This window comes from Chanos chanos, chromosome 1, assembly GCF_902362185.1.
Source record: "Chanos chanos chromosome 1, fChaCha1.1, whole genome shotgun sequence".
Classification (NCBI taxonomy): Eukaryota; Metazoa; Chordata; class Actinopteri; order Gonorynchiformes; family Chanidae; genus Chanos; species Chanos chanos.
Window position 1 is genome coordinate 8,553,978 of NC_044495.1, and position 16,984 is coordinate 8,570,961.

The 16,984-nt window shown below is 40.1% G+C and overlaps 2 protein-coding genes across 4 annotated transcripts; one reads left to right on the plus strand and one right to left on the minus strand.

The window, feature by feature from the left end:
• Window positions 1–6,081: 6,081 nt before the first annotated feature.
• gjb9a (gap junction protein beta 9a) lies at window positions 6,082–6,885 on the minus strand. The gene has a single exon (XM_030778850.1). The coding sequence runs from the start codon at window positions 6,883–6,885 to the stop codon at window positions 6,082–6,084; it is 804 nt and encodes a 267-aa protein (XP_030634710.1).
• Window positions 6,886–12,126: 5,241 nt separating this feature from the next.
• ptp4a2a (protein tyrosine phosphatase 4A2a) lies at window positions 12,127–16,747 on the plus strand. 3 transcript variants are annotated; one of them, XM_030771744.1, is made up of 8 exons: window positions 12,127–12,202; window positions 13,426–13,502; window positions 13,826–14,092; window positions 14,304–14,427; window positions 14,543–14,635; window positions 14,771–14,901; window positions 16,121–16,195; window positions 16,301–16,747. In XM_030771744.1, the coding sequence occupies exons 3-8, from the start codon at window positions 14,088–14,090 to the stop codon at window positions 16,410–16,412; spliced, it is 540 nt and encodes a 179-aa protein (XP_030627604.1). In that variant the 5' UTR covers window positions 12,127–12,202; window positions 13,426–13,502; window positions 13,826–14,087; the 3' UTR covers window positions 16,413–16,747. The 3 variants fall into 3 exon arrangements, with proteins under 3 accessions (XP_030627604.1, XP_030627596.1, XP_030627613.1); XM_030771736.1 differs by having other exon boundaries at window positions 12,167–12,283; XM_030771753.1 differs by lacking the exon at window positions 12,127–12,202 and adding an exon at window positions 13,231–13,323.
• The last annotated feature ends 237 nt before the right edge of the window (window positions 16,748–16,984 follow it).

The window sequence follows — 16,984 nt, forward strand, 5'->3', positions numbered from 1 at the left end:
TGTAAAGGTTATAATGTCCTCAAGTGGATGGATATGCATCTCTGTCCTCTTAACTCATTTTGAGCAAAACACTTGGGCAAGGTGTGCTTCTGCATTTAATTACGATGACCCAGACTGATTAATGATGCTCTTGCTACTGATCATGCTGGGGAAGATATTGATAGAGAGCATCACTTCATTCCTTTAAAGAACCACTTGATGGATTTTTCCAGTGGGGCACTTTGCTATCTTGAAAGAACTAACTTTGCATACAAACTACGTGGAATGTCTTTGAAAATGCTACCAGCTGATTCATTTCAACTATAAAATTACAACTCTTCTAAGAGCAATAAGATCAAATTGCAACACATTGACCCCATTCTGAAACATTTCGAACACTGTGTTTGGGGCGTATTTGGCACTATTCGAAAAGCATGGGAAAACCACTCAGCCGACCTGGGTGTCTTCAGCGCAGCCCCTGTTGCTCCAGGAAAGAAGAAGGGGAGGGCTACAATGAGGACGGCTACATTCCTCAGCGTTCAATCTATGACACAATGTGCATCAACGAGCACATTGACCAAGGTTCCGCACAAAGTACACTGGGGTCAAAGGGAGGTCGGGACTCCAGCATCTCCCGCAATGGTTCACTTGGTACAGGGGTGGGGGATATGTTTGAAACAAGATCCTCCATTCTGCTAGGCAGTGGGAGAAAACTGGATGAGAGATTTATATTTGACTCTCTGAAGCTGGCACATGATGAACTGAGCAGGTCACCAGGAGCATTCGTGAAGTCGGCTTCACCGAGCGTCTCCTGCAGCTCTGCTCCGAGTGGATCCATGACCAAAAGGCATCACCACCACCAGGACAGCGGCAAGAAAGACAACTTTTGCCGACACTCCTGGAAAGTTCTGACACCCCCAAAGCTCCCTGAACCCTTGGAACTCTCCCCAGGGGAAAAGCACCTTCTAAATCCAGGGACTGCCTTCTTTCCGAGTAGTTTCACCTCCCCTCAGATCTCACCCTTCTCTGGATCCCCCCTCTCCTCTGGTCCACACACCCCTCCTGTGTTCTTCTCACCCTTACCTTACCATCAGCAGTTTCATAGACAGTCCTTGCCTACTCAGATCACTTCACCAAGACCCCCTCTGTCAGAGCTATCAGTCACTGCCCTTATGTCCAGCAATGATATGCCAGGAGTGGAAGAAAAAAGGCAAATCAAGAGGACGGATATAGAGTGGATTAAGGAAAAACCATTTAGTAGTGTTAAAACTAAGACTGTGGGCCTAGGAAATGGCCATGATCCTACTCCAGAGCCAGACAGTGACACTACTCCGCTCCTTCATTCCAAAATATCCCAAGTAGCTGTGGCGTCCCCTGTTGTCATGGAATCTACCTGGCCGCGCCGGTTGATTGGAAGAAGGAGAACGGTTAGACAAGATGGAGCCACCCACAACCTTCCAATTCTTCCCCCACTACCATCTCTGCTAATGCGGAGTGTCACAGAAAAGAAACCTCACCTTTCACCTTTCCCTGAGCACCAGGGGACTTTGGAAGGAAAGCTAGGAAAGTCTCCCTTGGTTGGAGAACTCAAGGATTGTTTGATGCAGGAGTGGAGGATCTTGCAGGAACGGGAAGAGCGCAAAGCTAAACCTGTCGGGAATGATGGTGAAAAAGAACAAGTCTTAGAAGCCAAGATGGAGGACAAAATAGAACCTGTGAAGGAAGAAGATGAGCAAAACACGAATGAGTTCACTGGTCCTGATACAGAAGTGGAAAACTGGGATGCAGTGCTTGAGATGGTGAATTCTCTCTGGGATGATGGATGGTTGGAGTCAGATTCTCAGCATACAGATTCCTTGAGGCGCTGGCCCCTTTTGCAACCACCAACAGGATTTGGTGGTTCACAGGCCCCTTCTGGAACAAGTTCAGAACTTGGAGCTGAAGACCTATTAGAACTTGAAAGAATGAACAAGGAAGAGATAGAAGATACTCAGGGGGCAGAAAGTCCTGACCAGGACCAGAACCAGATCAAATCCAGTTTACAAGCAGGGGAGGAGGAACAAAATGTTATTGTATTACAGCCAAAGAGGCAAGACCTTTCCCAAACCAAGATTCCAACCAGTTTGGATCTTACCACGCTTGAGACTCAAATGGGCAATAAACATGGACACAGTGGATCACCTGACTCAAATTTGACTTTGGACTCAGATTCCAGTGGAATCTACATGTCAAATCCAAGCCACACCAGCCATGAGGACATCGCCTCTGACAGTGATAAGCCCATGTCAGACTTTGACATAGGAGGCACAACATCCTTTGAGCTCGGAAAGGAAGACACAGAGAAAATATTCTCCTCTGGCCTAAAAGATGATAAGCAATCACCACAGACTGGTTCACTCAATAAAAAGTCGCACAAGCAATCAGACAATGAAAATGTTAATGTAAAAATCTCAGACTCACAAAAGTGTTCTAAACTTGAGGACGGTGGTCCTGTAAAGCAGGACCTTTGTCACACTGTAAACATGCCCAAAACAGATTTACCTTTGCCACTCTCCCCTTCTAAACATGAAGTACGTGGGACTGTTTTGGACAGTGGTGACACGGATTCATTTGTTGCAACAGACAGTTTTGTGTACCTGGCAGTATCAGTTTTACCCCCTGTTACACAGGTAGGAGTGTCCACCACCGTAAACAGAGACCTGTCACACCCCAATTCTTTCTCCAAATCCTCCACTTACCCAGATGAATGTGATTTCCTCTCTACTGACAGCTTTGTCTACCTTGCGGCTCCTGACTGCAACATGCTTGTCACAGAGGGTCATTCTGTGTACGGTGGTTCAAAGGATTCAGACTCCGACAGTGAGTCTGAGGCAGAATTTGTGCTTGCCTCCACAATTGGGGACAGTGACTGGGACTCAGACCTGTCTGATGCTGAATCTCAGCCAAAGTCATCACAGCCTGTTTGGGACCACTGGGAAGAGCTGGAGCATGGAGTACTACAGGAGCTGTTTTGTGATAACCAGCCGGGAACAAGTCTTCTCCGTGATGTTCAGCCAGAACAGGTTTCTTGGCAGCAAGGGGAACTAGCTGCTCAAGCCATTGTTACTGTGGAAAGTGCTGAGCAGGAAGCGTCACCCTCATGATTCACAGAAGGGGGAGAGGTACCACATACTGAGATAAAGTCTGTCCTTACAACTCATCTAGCTTAGCCAAAAAAAAAAAAGAGAAAAAAAACAGTCTGACCTTCATTTTATTAGCTTACACATCAACTTGACTTGAATTTTTAGCATCTTATCATCCTGCATAATCACATGCCAGTGAAGATCAGCGTGTTGAATAGAAAGAATGTGCTTAGAAATACTTTCTAATATTGCAAATGCTTGTGATTTTTCACATTACAGAACTACAGAACTTGCAAAAATTATATCAATAGTCAAGCACAACTGATATCTCAGAATTTGTGTTTTCAAACGTGAATCTAAAGTCATTGAACACAAATGCTCTCTTATTTTTTATTAATTTCATTATTTTTAAATGTTTCTTGGGATGTGTTAAATAAATATTGTGGCTATAAATAGATGTGGTGATGCTGTGAGATTTTCACATCAGGATTTCTATCGATAAATGTTGGCATTATTTTATGAAATGAACACCTAAAGCACACTAGAGAAACTTGTCTGTAAATCAGTAAATCATGCTTAATATCTGCTGTGGTTATTGCATATTACATGCTAAGGTAAATTCTGTATCTTTGAGCTGCAGTATAACAGACAAAGTATGGAATGACTGGTTAACAATTCAATATAAACCTGTTGTGACCTCAGAGAAGGAAAGGTACACTATTTTGACTTGCAGTAACACTGATCTCTTTATAGTTTGATGTTGATTTGCTATATTTGGTTTACGCACAGAAAAAAAGAGATTGATTGTATGAGTTGTGTTCTACATGTTGTAGACATGGATATGAGTGGATCTTGTCGAAACGTATCACTGTAAAAAAAAAAGAAGAAGAAGAAGAAGAAGAACTGTTAATAAAGGAATTGTGGGGTCCACAATAAAGCAAAGATGAGTCTCTCTTCTCTGAGTTTTTCTATTTTAGCTTTACATTCAGCAGTGAAATAAAGCTTTTCTTTTCACAACAGGCTTCTTGTCGGCCCCCTCCTGGTTGTCTTCTCTCTCCATCTGTCTAATGGCCTAGAAATATATGATATCCCAAGTGTGTTATATTAAGAGGGGCAAACGAAGCTGATTCGCTTGTGGGGATATAAGGGCCAGAAGGGCTATTTTTGGACAGTTTAATTAGATCAGTCCAAATGAGGCCAAAATTAAATGCATTGTGTGCCAGCCATAATACACAAGTGGGTTGTATTTCGGCTGACACCATGTTCAAGTGTCTATGCAATTAGGGTGCGTGACTTTTCTGCCACCTTTTCTGCTCAACAGTAACCCACATTATGCTCTGTTGTTGTCTTAGCCTCCATCTGTTACCCCTGTGTTTGCAGGGTGAGTGTGTCAGAGGTGTTCAGTTTCATCTTGTACTTCACAGCTTTGCCTGAATATCCAGAGGAATTCATTATAATAACAATTCCAGCGCAGCTCATTGTAAGAAGGTTGATTTTCCTGTTCTGGTGAAAGATTTAACTGAAAAAGGTCTGTCGTAGGAGGATTACTGGTGGTAGATTCTTCATCTGTGTGTGTGTGTGTGTGTGTTTCTGAGAGAGAGAGAGAGAGAGAGAGAGAGAGAGAGAGAGCAAGAGAGCAAGAGAAAGAGAGAGAGGAGGAACGTTGGCAGGTTGATTTTGCTGTGTCTGTGCGTGTGTGTGTATTTAGCGAAGTCAGGGCATATGTGTAGGAGGAGTTGAGCTGAGTGGGTGAATCATGCAGTGGAATATTGGCTGCAAGCACTCTGGTCAGTATGATTGAGATCTAACATTAACATTATACTTGTTGATTCTGCAGTGGTAAACATTTCTCTTACACCAATACTTGAAAGTCCATTTAATAAATATACATGTCACAGAACATTTACATTTACAGAAGATGTCATTCACAATGCAAAAATTTATTGAAAATACTCTGACTGAAGAATTGATGTTTCTGTGTTTTAGTGAACAGAGAGTTCAGGAACTGAAGTGCTTCAATAGTGTGTGTGTGTGAGATATAGATGGAAAAGGTAGGAGTGAAGTAAACACTACTTTTTGCTGAAGGCAAAAGATCAAGAGGTGTGGTTTATGTAACATGCAAATGGAAGTGTACTAGCCTCTATGTGCTGAAAAAATATTATTTATAAATGTGTTTTAGGTGAGAAGCGGTGTGGGCTGCAGTGAGGACGGATTGGACGAAAAAATGAATAATGGAGGACTGAACAATATCTAAGCAGAGGAGGAGGGGAAGGAGGAGAAAGAAATGTTTAAGATGAAATAGCAATGTGATGGACAACACAGATGCAAATTCCTGTCGGCTATTCAAACAAGGCTTTGGTTTTGATGTAAATTTATGGCTAGCTTTGCATATGTAGGACTAATTTCAAAGCATCCAACTGACTGAGCAAAATGACCTCCATACGTGAATGAACATAGTCTACTAAATGCAATCTATCTGACAGTGATTTGACAAGGCTGCTATTTGAGAGGAAAAACAGCACTGTCTGATGTGTTGATAAGGTTGTTCATACCACTGGAGCTGCAAAACATTCTAGGCTTGAGCCCTCTGCTGAATTCATATGCCCTCTCAAGCGATGTTATATTTTCCATTGTGATTGGACACACACAAACACACACACAGACACACACACACAGACACACACACACACAGACACACACAGACACACACACACACACACACACACACACACACACACACACACACAAAAGACTACCATCCAAAAAGTAGAAAATACCTAAGAGTCAGAATTGAAAATATAAAATAACAAAATGACAAACTTGGCTAAAGACATAAGTCCCAGTTCATTTGAAGTCATTCTACAAAACTCAAGAAAAGGGTTCCCCGCCCCCACCCCCCCATACCCACATTGAGACATTTATCCCTTATTATATCAAGTCCATGATCATTTTGTCTTGTACCTTTGAACTAAAGGTTGTTTCATTTGGCTGCGACAGACTCCTCTGTTTTTAGGTTACTCAGGTTTTGGTTGCTGGTTAGAGTGGGGTCTATTCTTTTGTAGTGTGTTCTGGGAAGAGCCATATTGGTGATATCGTGCGTCTCAGCAAAGAGCAGCCTCTCGTTTTCCTGGCGGATTTTGATCATCTTGTGGAAACGCTTTCCTACCAGGTAGAACATCTCACAGATGCACATGAAAATACAGACCGCTGAGGAGACCACCATGAAAATGGTGAATATCCTCTTTTCGGTGGGGCGTGAGATGAAACAGTCCACCGTGTTGGGACACGGCTCCAGGGAGCACTTGGAAAGGCGGGGTAAATCGTAGCCCTCATAAATGTGGTAAAGGATATAGAGAAAGGCTGCATCGATTCCCGCCTTAAAGAATAAGCTGATGAGGTAAGTCCACCACAGTCCACCACGTTTTTTCCCTGGATTTGCATAAAGGTGATGGCCCTCGTGTAGGGTGGAATACTTCCTGTCCTTTTCTTCACGGTACTTCACATGAGCCACCACCAGGAGAGATGGACAGGTGACAAAAATGAGTTGCAAGGCCCACAGACGGATATGAGAGATGGGGAAGAGGTGGTCATAGCAGACGTTGGTACAGCCTGGCTGTCTGGTGTTGCAGACAAAGTCTTTGCTGTCGTCTCCCCAAACCCGCTGTGCTGCTACCACAAACACTAGCACTCGGAACACAAACACCATGGAAAGCCACACGCGGCCGAACACGGTGGAGTACCTATTCACCCCACTGAGGAGGCTCTGCAGCGCTGACCAGTTCATCCCGATCCCCTGTACGCAGCCTACGAACAAAGACAGAAAAATGTCCCATTATAAGCAAAACAAGTGATGACACCCAATGTTTAATTATGATCCCAAACAGATTTAATGCTCCCTGAAACGTTTGTTAGTCATAAAGAAATGTGTTATTCTTGTACCATTCTTGTATATTGTATAGGGATTAATGCTTTACAGTTAGCAATCACACGGCCTGTCAGAGTGTAATGCAGCAAATTTCCAGTTTGTAATTTTAGAAAGGTTGACGAACAACTTTTGTTGGTTTACTGGTGGCTGGCCCTGGAAACTGAAAGCCATGGACTAGAAACCTGATTGTTCATTAACTCCACCTCAAGACTTAAAACAATTTGATGGTAATGCTTTTAACTAAAACGTCATCACAGACACAAATATTCCAGAAAGCAGAGGTGATTATGAGGGGAAACTGTGTAAACAAAAAAGTTTTTACTAATGCCAAAATTGAATGTAGCAGATCCCCTGGACGTAGCAAGTAATAGTAAAATCACTTTTCTAATATAATGGTAAAACATTGGAAACAGGTAAAAAAACTCCAAACAGATACATCTCAATGGAAACACAATATATTTATCAGCCACAGGCCTCTCAGTTACAGCCATAGAGTAATGGCTAATTTCGAAAGTGACTGAGAGACAACGAAAAAGCTTAAACGAAACAAAGGAAAGGCACTATGATGGAAAATATTCTTTACAACATTTTAAACAGGATCAGCCTATGTTTCGATTTTCTTTCCTATGACCAGAGATGTACTCATTAAAAAAAAGCTCAAACCGCTTTAACTTTACAGAAACTGTGTAGACAGAGTTAGTAATTCTTGAAGTCCATGGACTTGGTTTGTGACTTCAGACTTGTGGCACATCAAATACTTTTTTGAATGCCACAGATACACAAAAATCTTTACACCACTGCCAAAAACAACTACTACTTATAACTATCAAAAATAATCTTACCTTATGAGATATGCTGTGTACCGAAAATCTCAAATAAACTTAAGGGTGAGGTAACGACGGAATATGGACAGAAAACACCAGTCCCTCTGAAAAAAATCCAGTCCAACCAGCTCTGAAGTCTTTTCGTAACAAATGGAAAAGTACTGTGTTTAGCAACAAATGGCCATCCCAGGTGTGACTACTGCAACTGAATACCTGTCTCTATCCAGAGAGATGAGTGTGGGCGGTGCTTGTATTATGAGGTGTAAGCTTACATCATTTGAGCTGGAATGTAAGCAGTTTCTGAAGACACTTTGCAAGAGCTAACTTGTCCAATTTATAGCTTTTGAAAAGACAACCACTCCCACACACAGAATGAGCAAAACAAACAATTTTAATAGGGATTTTTCCGTCTATAATTCAATAATTATTGCTACATACGTGCAGTTATACATACATAACAATATTGATCCATTCGTAAACTTTGCTGCATAACACACATTTAACCTCAGCTTTACACATTTTTTTTCTTTTACGAATATAGCATTATCAAGAAAAGTACCAGAGATTTTGTTCTTGTCTTGCGATGGGGACATAGTTTGGGAAATGAATATAGAGTGTGATTATTTCTATTTTTGAGTTAGAACAACTTAAAGCATGTGGTTTGAACATCGTGGTCGAGGTAAAGTGATTGTTTCACGGCCTGAAGCAGATGTTTTTCCAAACACAACAGCACACTATCACAGCTGCTGTAGATCAATTTAAAAATCACAAATCGCAAAATCACAGATTCTCTTACTATTAATTCAGAATGAGTCTGCAGTGTATAAACCAATACATTTATATACAAAATAATTGTTTTTGTTTTCAAATTAAAATTCAATGGCTATATAATTTTCAATAAATAAATTAATTAATTCATGCAGAGAAATTTCTGAAAGTTTATGGTCAGGTAGGCAAACTGACATTTATGTGTATGAAATCAGGCATTTCACATCAGGATGTCATATTCTTTAAAACAGTGGTATAAAGACTCAAGACATCAAAGGCACATCCATTGTGAATGTTCTTTGCACAGGAACAACCAGGTTTTCTTTCACAGTTTGTGAAGTATAATGGAGCTCTCTGTTTGAATAATCTTATTCTTTTGTTGATAATTATTTCTCAAAAGTGTATTATTACAGTTGGATTGGATGACGTTAAACCTTTGACGAAATGTTTACATTCATTTTATGAACCTGTAATCCCGACTGACATTTCATAACCTGAAAGTAACAGCTCCACGATGTCTTTATCTTAGTCTACATTTCTCATAATTACTGGGGAAATTATGTACAAAATATTCATGTGCGTACATATTGTCCTTTTATCAACAAAACTACTTTTTAATGCTGAGAAGCCTTATTTACAAAACAGGGAAATTTTGGACAATATCACAGGGTTAGCTTACAATGGTTAAAGTATACAAATCCAATTTGAACACGAATGTAGGCTAGAGCAGCTAGAAAAGGGGCATTCCATATTTTATCTATTTATGTGTAATATATTTTCAGCCAAGTAATTTTAAATCTGTTTACATTAAAAAAAAAAGAAAGAAAGGAATACAACATACCTCACCTATATCACTGCTTACTCTAAATGCTGGTGGTTGTTGTTCAAAAACAAACATGCAAACAAAAGAAAAATACTGACTGAATTCCATTCGCAGGTGTATGTACGTAAATATTTGAGACGATTCTTGTATCGTACGTAATTTACTCTGAAGTATCATTTCATCTGATTCAGGATCAGCTCACCATGATTTAGGGGCACTAGTTGGGGAGGCAGGTGGCCCCGAGGAAGAGACCACAGAGATACTGTGTCGCGCAGGTCATGATGACTCTGCAACATAACCGGCATTGTTGTATAAAGTACCCAGTAACCATATTTGAGTAGAAATACAGTTATCTCTCTGGAAAATGACTGAAATAAAAGTTAAAGTAACCCATGAGAAAACTCAAGTAGAAGTTTTAATACAAGGACATGATATAAATAACAAAAAGGTAGTGGGACGCTTCACTGATGTTTTATATGCTTTATACATGGTTTAGAAGAGTCTTTCTACAAAATTAAAAAAAAAAAATCCAGCACCTTTTTTTTCTTTTACTTCAGTGACTTTATAGGAACGCCTACGAATCCTATTACAGTCACTCAAGTATGGACGAAGTAACTGCAACTATACCAAATATATTAGCTTATACGCTCATCTGAATAACATACTGATACTGAGCAAGGCAGAAATGAGACTGGGATATAATAAGTACGAGCTGGCCATAACCGTGGTAACATTGAGGACACTGATCTCGTCTATGTGAGGACGTGATTTAGTAGTCATTCACTGAGTGAAGCTTGGTGTGTATTTGTTGTTTTCCGCTGATTTAACACTGCATTGAGTAACGAGGGTGTTTGGGGAAATGAATCATCGGTTTAAAAGAAGCAATTTGCTTCTGAAAGTGTAGTGAAGTAAAACTGAAAGTTAGCAGAGGCATTTACTCTGGAGTAAAGTACAAATGCTACCAAAACACACTTAAGCGCTCCACTGATCTCTATGACGGCAGCATTGGGAGGAGCTGTTTGCCTGCACATAGAAGAGTCAGCACAGATTGTGCTTAAAGCTGTGCCTTTGAATCTAGGGGAAGACGGGCAGACAATTGCCTGTCGAAATGTATGACCATTTCCACTGTCCTGTGTAGATTGATCTCTAAGTTAATGCAGGACCGCCTTGACACAAGATGATCAACCTCCTTGTGGGAAGTGAGGTCATCACTGCTGGAGATGAGACCCACCATTGTCATGTCAACCATGAATTTCTGTAGTCTGGCAACAGATCGACTACAGTAAGGGTTCTCAAACTTTTTGGGGCCAGGGACCCTTTACAAGAAAGAAAATTTTCCAAGGACCCCCCATAATCGTAACACAGATTAAGCATATGCTTAGTACCATTTGTACTCTTACATGCTAGTGGAACTATTTGTATTCTAAAACTTTTCAAACATTTGTATTCTAAAAACTTCTTAATCTAAATACTTCAGCCCTGTTTCATAGTGATAAACAGAGACACATTTCAGTTTGAATCATGTTAATACCACTTATATACTTTTAAACAGGGGGTCATTTTATTCAAATTGCATTTGGACTCAACAGCATTTAAACTTTTCAAGTAATAAATAGCAAGTATCAGATATCTCTCCATGCTCGCCAGCTAGCCAATAAGCCAAGGTAAGCAGCAGCAGGAACGGTTCGTTGCACCCTGAGTGAAGTGAGTGATTCCTAACAGACTGATGTGACGTGTCACAGTCATATCAGAGTTTCTATTGGCCCAAAGTGAACATGGGTGGGGGTAATGGAAAGAATATGCTTGTTATATCGGTGCAAGTGGTCCCCATCTGCGGATATGCATTTTCTAATGATACAGCACAATTTTGTAATTTATAGCAAATTATTTCGCCGACCCCTTGGCGATTGGTCGCGGACCCCACTTTTAGAACAACTGTGCTAGAGGTACAGTCATTTGTGTAGAGGGAATGAAGGAGGGGGGATAACCTGTCCTAGTTGTCTTTTTTTGGAAGGCAAGTATCCTCATGGTAGGAGATGCATGATGTCACAGTATTATAGTACTCCTCTAATCTAATAAAAAATTGTCATCCCCCTCTTGACCGTACTATCTTTTCCAAATATTGAAAACTCTGTAACGTTATGGATGCTCTCAGACCATAATTTCACAGCAAGTAAAATATGAAAAGGGTAAACAGGGCAGGCTTGATGAAACACTCTCCCAGTGGAAATATATTAAATGATTGTATACAGAATAATTGATATGAGTGTAAAACATTTAATACCTTAATGAACTTTCTCCAAAACTGCATTGCTCTAAAGCTGCTCATATAAAATCTGAGAATGGGCTTGTATAAAATAATGATGCCAATATTAGCCTACTAATTGCCCACACGAAGGCAGATCTGAGTTTCATAAATTACCTGAGTCATTTTTTCGTTGCGAAAAATAATGTAGTAACTTTATAAGCTATATTCATCAGCGTAATTACCCTCCATTTGTCTACCTGTAATGGTTAGATTTTTCCTGTTAGATTTAGGAATCAAAAAGATAATGTCCTAATTCTTAGATGTGTAGTGTTTTTTTAAAATGCGTTCCTTCTAAACCCCGTTTCCAGCGGAGGTTTGATGAGCTACTCCGATTGAGCCCGGCGACAGTGACGTGACGCCATAGACACCGCTAACAACCGAGGTCTCGTGCGGTTAGATACAAAAGTGATGAACAAACGGATAACGTAGCAACGAGGGAGGTTTGCTAGCAAGGTTAGCTTTGCTACTCTCTCTCTCCTGTTAATCCCCTCTTTGCCGGATTGTGACGGTATTTCTATGTACCGATTGATCTTTGTAAGTAGTTTGAACGGGTCAGTCTAACGTTTGATGTAATTTATTTAATCTGGTGTATATTTTATGGTAAAACTTGTTGCGTGTGCTTTTGTTTTGTCATGTCAGAGCGACATTTAAATCAGTCTGGTGAAGGTTAGCTTCCAGCTAATGTCAGGGTGGCCGAATTATGTTATGCTAGCATAACGAAATTATGGAAGCAAACGCAAACCGCTGTATTGTCTAAATACGATTTAAGGCAACTCGCTTCGAGATGAAAAGTACATCAGTGTTACTTAACTATGTGCACGTTATACGTCAGTTGAAGGACTAGTTAATGCTTCTTGCTTTGTTTATTCGAACAGCAAGAGTAGTCGATCAAACTCGGAACAAAACAAAGCAGTAAACGTCACAGCATAGCTAGGTCAGCTAGCATAAAGGCACAGACTAACAGTCAGCAAGACCGGGCACGCAGTTTAGCTGGCCAGGTAGCAAGAAGTCACTCATCACTAACGTTACGCTGTTGAACTAGTTAATTCATCAAGAAAATGGTTGGGATGCGAAGCTAAAATACTTTTATGTACCATAAAGGGTTAATTCATTGATTAGGTACTGATTGCTATACAGCTCTCTATAAATAAATGGTTCTTTTCTCTCTCAGCAACTCATAAACCAGCTAATTCGAGAATCTTCGTCGTTATGTGGAAACAAAACATACGAGACAACTGTTAGTTTGAGAGCGAACAAATACTGTTGAACTGATAGGTTACCAACTGTTAATCTCGCTAGTTATTGTTTGTCCTTGTTGCTAAGCTTATTCACTGTTGACAGAAATGCTAGGCTAGCAGTGATTGGTCCGTTTTCTAGCTAGGAGGCTAACGGAGCTTGCCAGCTCTCTCCATTTTGGGATGATTACCAAAACAGTAGTAATAACAATAATAAAAGGCCGGCGGGTAGCGTCTCTTTGATATCGGTAACGTGTATTACATGTATTACACGTATTACCTCCTGTGTAGTGTTACTGGTGCCGGCAGACGGTCACGATATTAACTGTCAGATTTGAGGTGACCTTTGTGTTCACTCTGTACATGAGTTCTAATGTATTGTGAAATTCAGATTTAGGATTTGGTTCTCTTATTGCATGTCATTGTTTCGTTTCATTATAGGGGCCAAGTGGAGCGTGGGACCAATGGTGTGGATAGAATGCGGAGTTCTCGACCTGTTTTCATTACTACTATTGAAAGTAAGCGTCAGACGTGACGGCATAGTGCTTTGGTACATTGCTCATTTGTGCCGGTGTGTAGTACTAAATGACTTAGAATTACTTTCCTGATTTAACTTATGTGCTCTGATTTGAGGTTGGACGTTAATCTGTCAGTTGTAGCTGTAATAGAGCAATGTTGTGGCACCCGGTTCATGAGTATTGAATGCCTAAAAAAATCAATATTAGTCTGAGTCACATGGCAATATTTGTTAGCTGTAGGCTAGGATTAAGAGTGTGGTTTTATTGGATTTTTTGATGCTCATTCTACCACTCCGTCTCTCCGTCTCTGCTCTTTCACATAGGCTGCACATTTATGGCGTTTGTGAGCATTAGTGGAGAGTTTTGCCAGGCACAGCACCTGGTCATTGTGGACAAGTGAACAGAGGGCCTGCCATATGAAGATTGTACTACCTACAAGCCCTTCTAATATTCCGCACTGTGGGAGAGAGGCTGTTTTTCCCCCCGAAGTTCAAGTGTATGAATTGGTTTGAGCCACTCCAGGCAGTGAAGAGCCACCCCTTTTTTCCACTCTTGAGCGCCAAATAATCATCTCACTTCTCCTGAATGGGGTAACTAGAAACCACAAACCTGAAGGATAGAACCTTACTTCCTCCTTTTTTTTAATTCAAAAAAAAAATTGTGGCTGTTTCTTCTTTTTTTTTTTTAAATTTTGTTTTTGAACACCCCAGAGTTCGACCCCACAGTCCAATTTTTAAAGGTATATATATATATTTTTTCAGTTTCTTTTTAGTTAAACTTTTATCATATAATTTTTGTCAGATTCTTCTTTAACCATCTTAGTGTCAACATGAATCGTCCCGCACCTGTTGAGATCACCTATGAATGCATGAGGTTCCTGATCACCCATAACCCCACCAATTCACAGCTGACCAAATTTACAGAGGTAAGACATGGTTTTACTCTCATCATAATCAGTATGAACATGGGTTTCCCACCTCATGGAGAATGATGGGGATACACAGTGAGTCTTGTCTATATTTTGTTTCCATGTCTTTCAGGAATTAAAGGCATTTGGGGTACAGACGCTGGTACGGGTTTGTGATGCCACCTATGACAAGGCCCCTGTGGAAAAAGAAGGCATTGAAGTTTTAGTAAGAAGTCCTCCTATTTTATGTGTCTTGTAAAGCAGCACAAAAACTAGAAACAGAGAGCAGATGTATAACACTTTAATCCTTGAATGACATTTAATGAGTTTGAGAACCTGATTCGTGTTCTCACTTTTCAAGGATTGGCCTTTTGATGATGGATCCTCACCACCTGACCAAATTGTTGATGATTGGCTGAACCTCCTGAAATGTAAATTTAAAGAAGAACCAGGCTGTTGCATTGCAGTCCACTGTGTAGCTGGACTGGGCCGGTGAGTTTGGTCTGCATGAAGCATTTTTGAACTATTCTCTGATCTGACGGGCTCTGTAAATAACCTCTGATGTTTCAGCTTTACGCTTGTGAAAAAAAGCTTTTAACGCAGGTTTAACCTCACAATGAACTGTATATACATTACATATGAAGTGAGGTTCCTCTTCAGTCTTCTCAATCTAAACTCATATACGTTCGCTAAACTAAGGGAAATATCTTTATTAAGGAAATTGAGGAAAAGTAGGTAAGTGTGTGGTAGTGGTGAAAAGTATAAGGGAGGGATGTAGTCGTGGTTTTGTCAGTCCTCAGTTTGGTTCATGGTACGTGTGAAGTAAACCACAGACTCTTGTAAGTGATATTTTGTCTTGCCCACATGTGATGCCAAATCACAGGGAATACACAGTTGTGTAGATCTAATCTCTAGGCTTCTCAAAGTGAGGAGTTGAGATGCACTGATGTGAAAAGGATTAGAGCATTTAGGTGTCATTTTGCAGTCGTCATGAGCTTCTTTGTCTGCTGAAAGGGCAAATGACGTTTAATTTATAATAAAGGCTCTAAATAAAGACATTCCTGATATTGAGGATCCTGCTGCCTCATTCAGATTGCTGATGTGGCAGTACGTTGGTTTTTGCCATCTATGACAGTGGAGATCTTGCTGCTATTTTTTTTTAATGAAGAACCATAAAATATACTGATCTTCAGATTTCCTCCACTCATTGTCACTGAGAACAGCCTAAAACTAAGTGCTGGTAAATTGGTTTTCCTATTTCCTCATTTTCTAATAGAAGAACCTTATCATAAAAGGTACTTAAGATTAGTGTTCTTCTCTCCTTTTTTTTTTTTTTGAAGAGTTTTGTTACTGTTTGTTTTAAATTTTTGTCTAAAAAGAAAAGTTCAATCCTGAGTTCTTCTCTAAAGTCAAACCATAATACGAACTGAACTACAGCCCAAAAAAGGAGGTCCAACAGAACCATGAGTAAGGTGAACCATTACACCTCTATTACAAGGTGATCTGCTCAGTGGTAAAGGTTGTCATGTCTGTCTGAAAAAAACTGTGAGGGGTTGGTTTTAGACACTGCTGGTAATTCTTTGATAATTCCCTTCACATCACCAGTACATTCCATGTCTTCAAACACATCAGAGGGACATGCAATTAGGCTTTTTTTTTTTTGTTAGTTTGTTTTTTTTTAAATTGCACAGCATGTCCTGTTTTCTTGCAGAGCGCCTGTTCTGGTGGCCATAGCCTTAATCGAGTGTGGGATGATGTATGAGGATGCAGTCCAGTTTATACGAGAGTAAGTCTGAATGAATTATCACCCTGCTTTCCTAATCACACTGTATATGTCCTTTTAACACACATCCACACAGACAGTTCTCAGTAAAGTTCTCTTTTATTGCAGAAAGAGACGTGGGGCCTTCAACTCGAAACAACTCCTGTACCTTGAAAAGTACAAGCCCAAGATGCGTCTCCGCTTCAAGGATGCCAATGGTCAAAACTGCTGCATTCAGTGAACGAGCAGTTCTAGAGAAAACCAGGGTATTACTGCAAATGGGAGATACTGAATACTGATTCTTCTTTTTATTATTGTCAGAGTTAATGACTATGTAAGACAATGACTTGAGCAAGATTACAGTGCCAAGCACACAGGGAGATCAGCGTCCATCAGTAACCAGCATTATCTTTAATGAAGTAATTAAATACTCTATGAAGTGATTCCCATCATTTAATCATGTGAACCAACCAACCAACCAACCAAAAAAAGAAAAAAAAAAAAGTCACACATGGCAAATGTACAGTTCACGCAACATACACATTTGTGTGATTTAATGATTTCATTTTTTCTTTTTTTTTTGCTCCAAAACAATTGACCCTAAATAGTTTAAACTGTGTTATTCAAAATTGCGTTAATGGGTTAAAAAAGAAACAAAAAACAAAAACAAGAAAATAATGAGTAGCACACAGCTTTATTGATGAATGGTCTTACATGGTACTCTGTCGGTGCTTATAGTTGTCTTAGGTCATGCATTCAACACCTGACTTATGCTGTGAGCACAGTTCTCAATCTGTACTAACATTGATGTCT

Coding starts and splice junctions, on each gene's coding strand:
- gjb9a (XM_030778850.1), bottom strand. CDS start 6,885: ATGAACTGGTCAGCGCTGCAGAGCCTCCTCAGTGGGGTGAATAGGTAC.
- ptp4a2a (XM_030771744.1), top strand. Junction 14,428..14,542: donor AGCTGACCAAATTTACAGAG/GTAAGACATGGT, acceptor CATGTCTTTCAG/GAATTAAAGGCATTTGGGGT. Junction 16,196..16,300: donor GCAGTCCAGTTTATACGAGA/GTAAGTCTGAAT, acceptor CTTTTATTGCAG/AAAGAGACGTGGGGCCTTCA.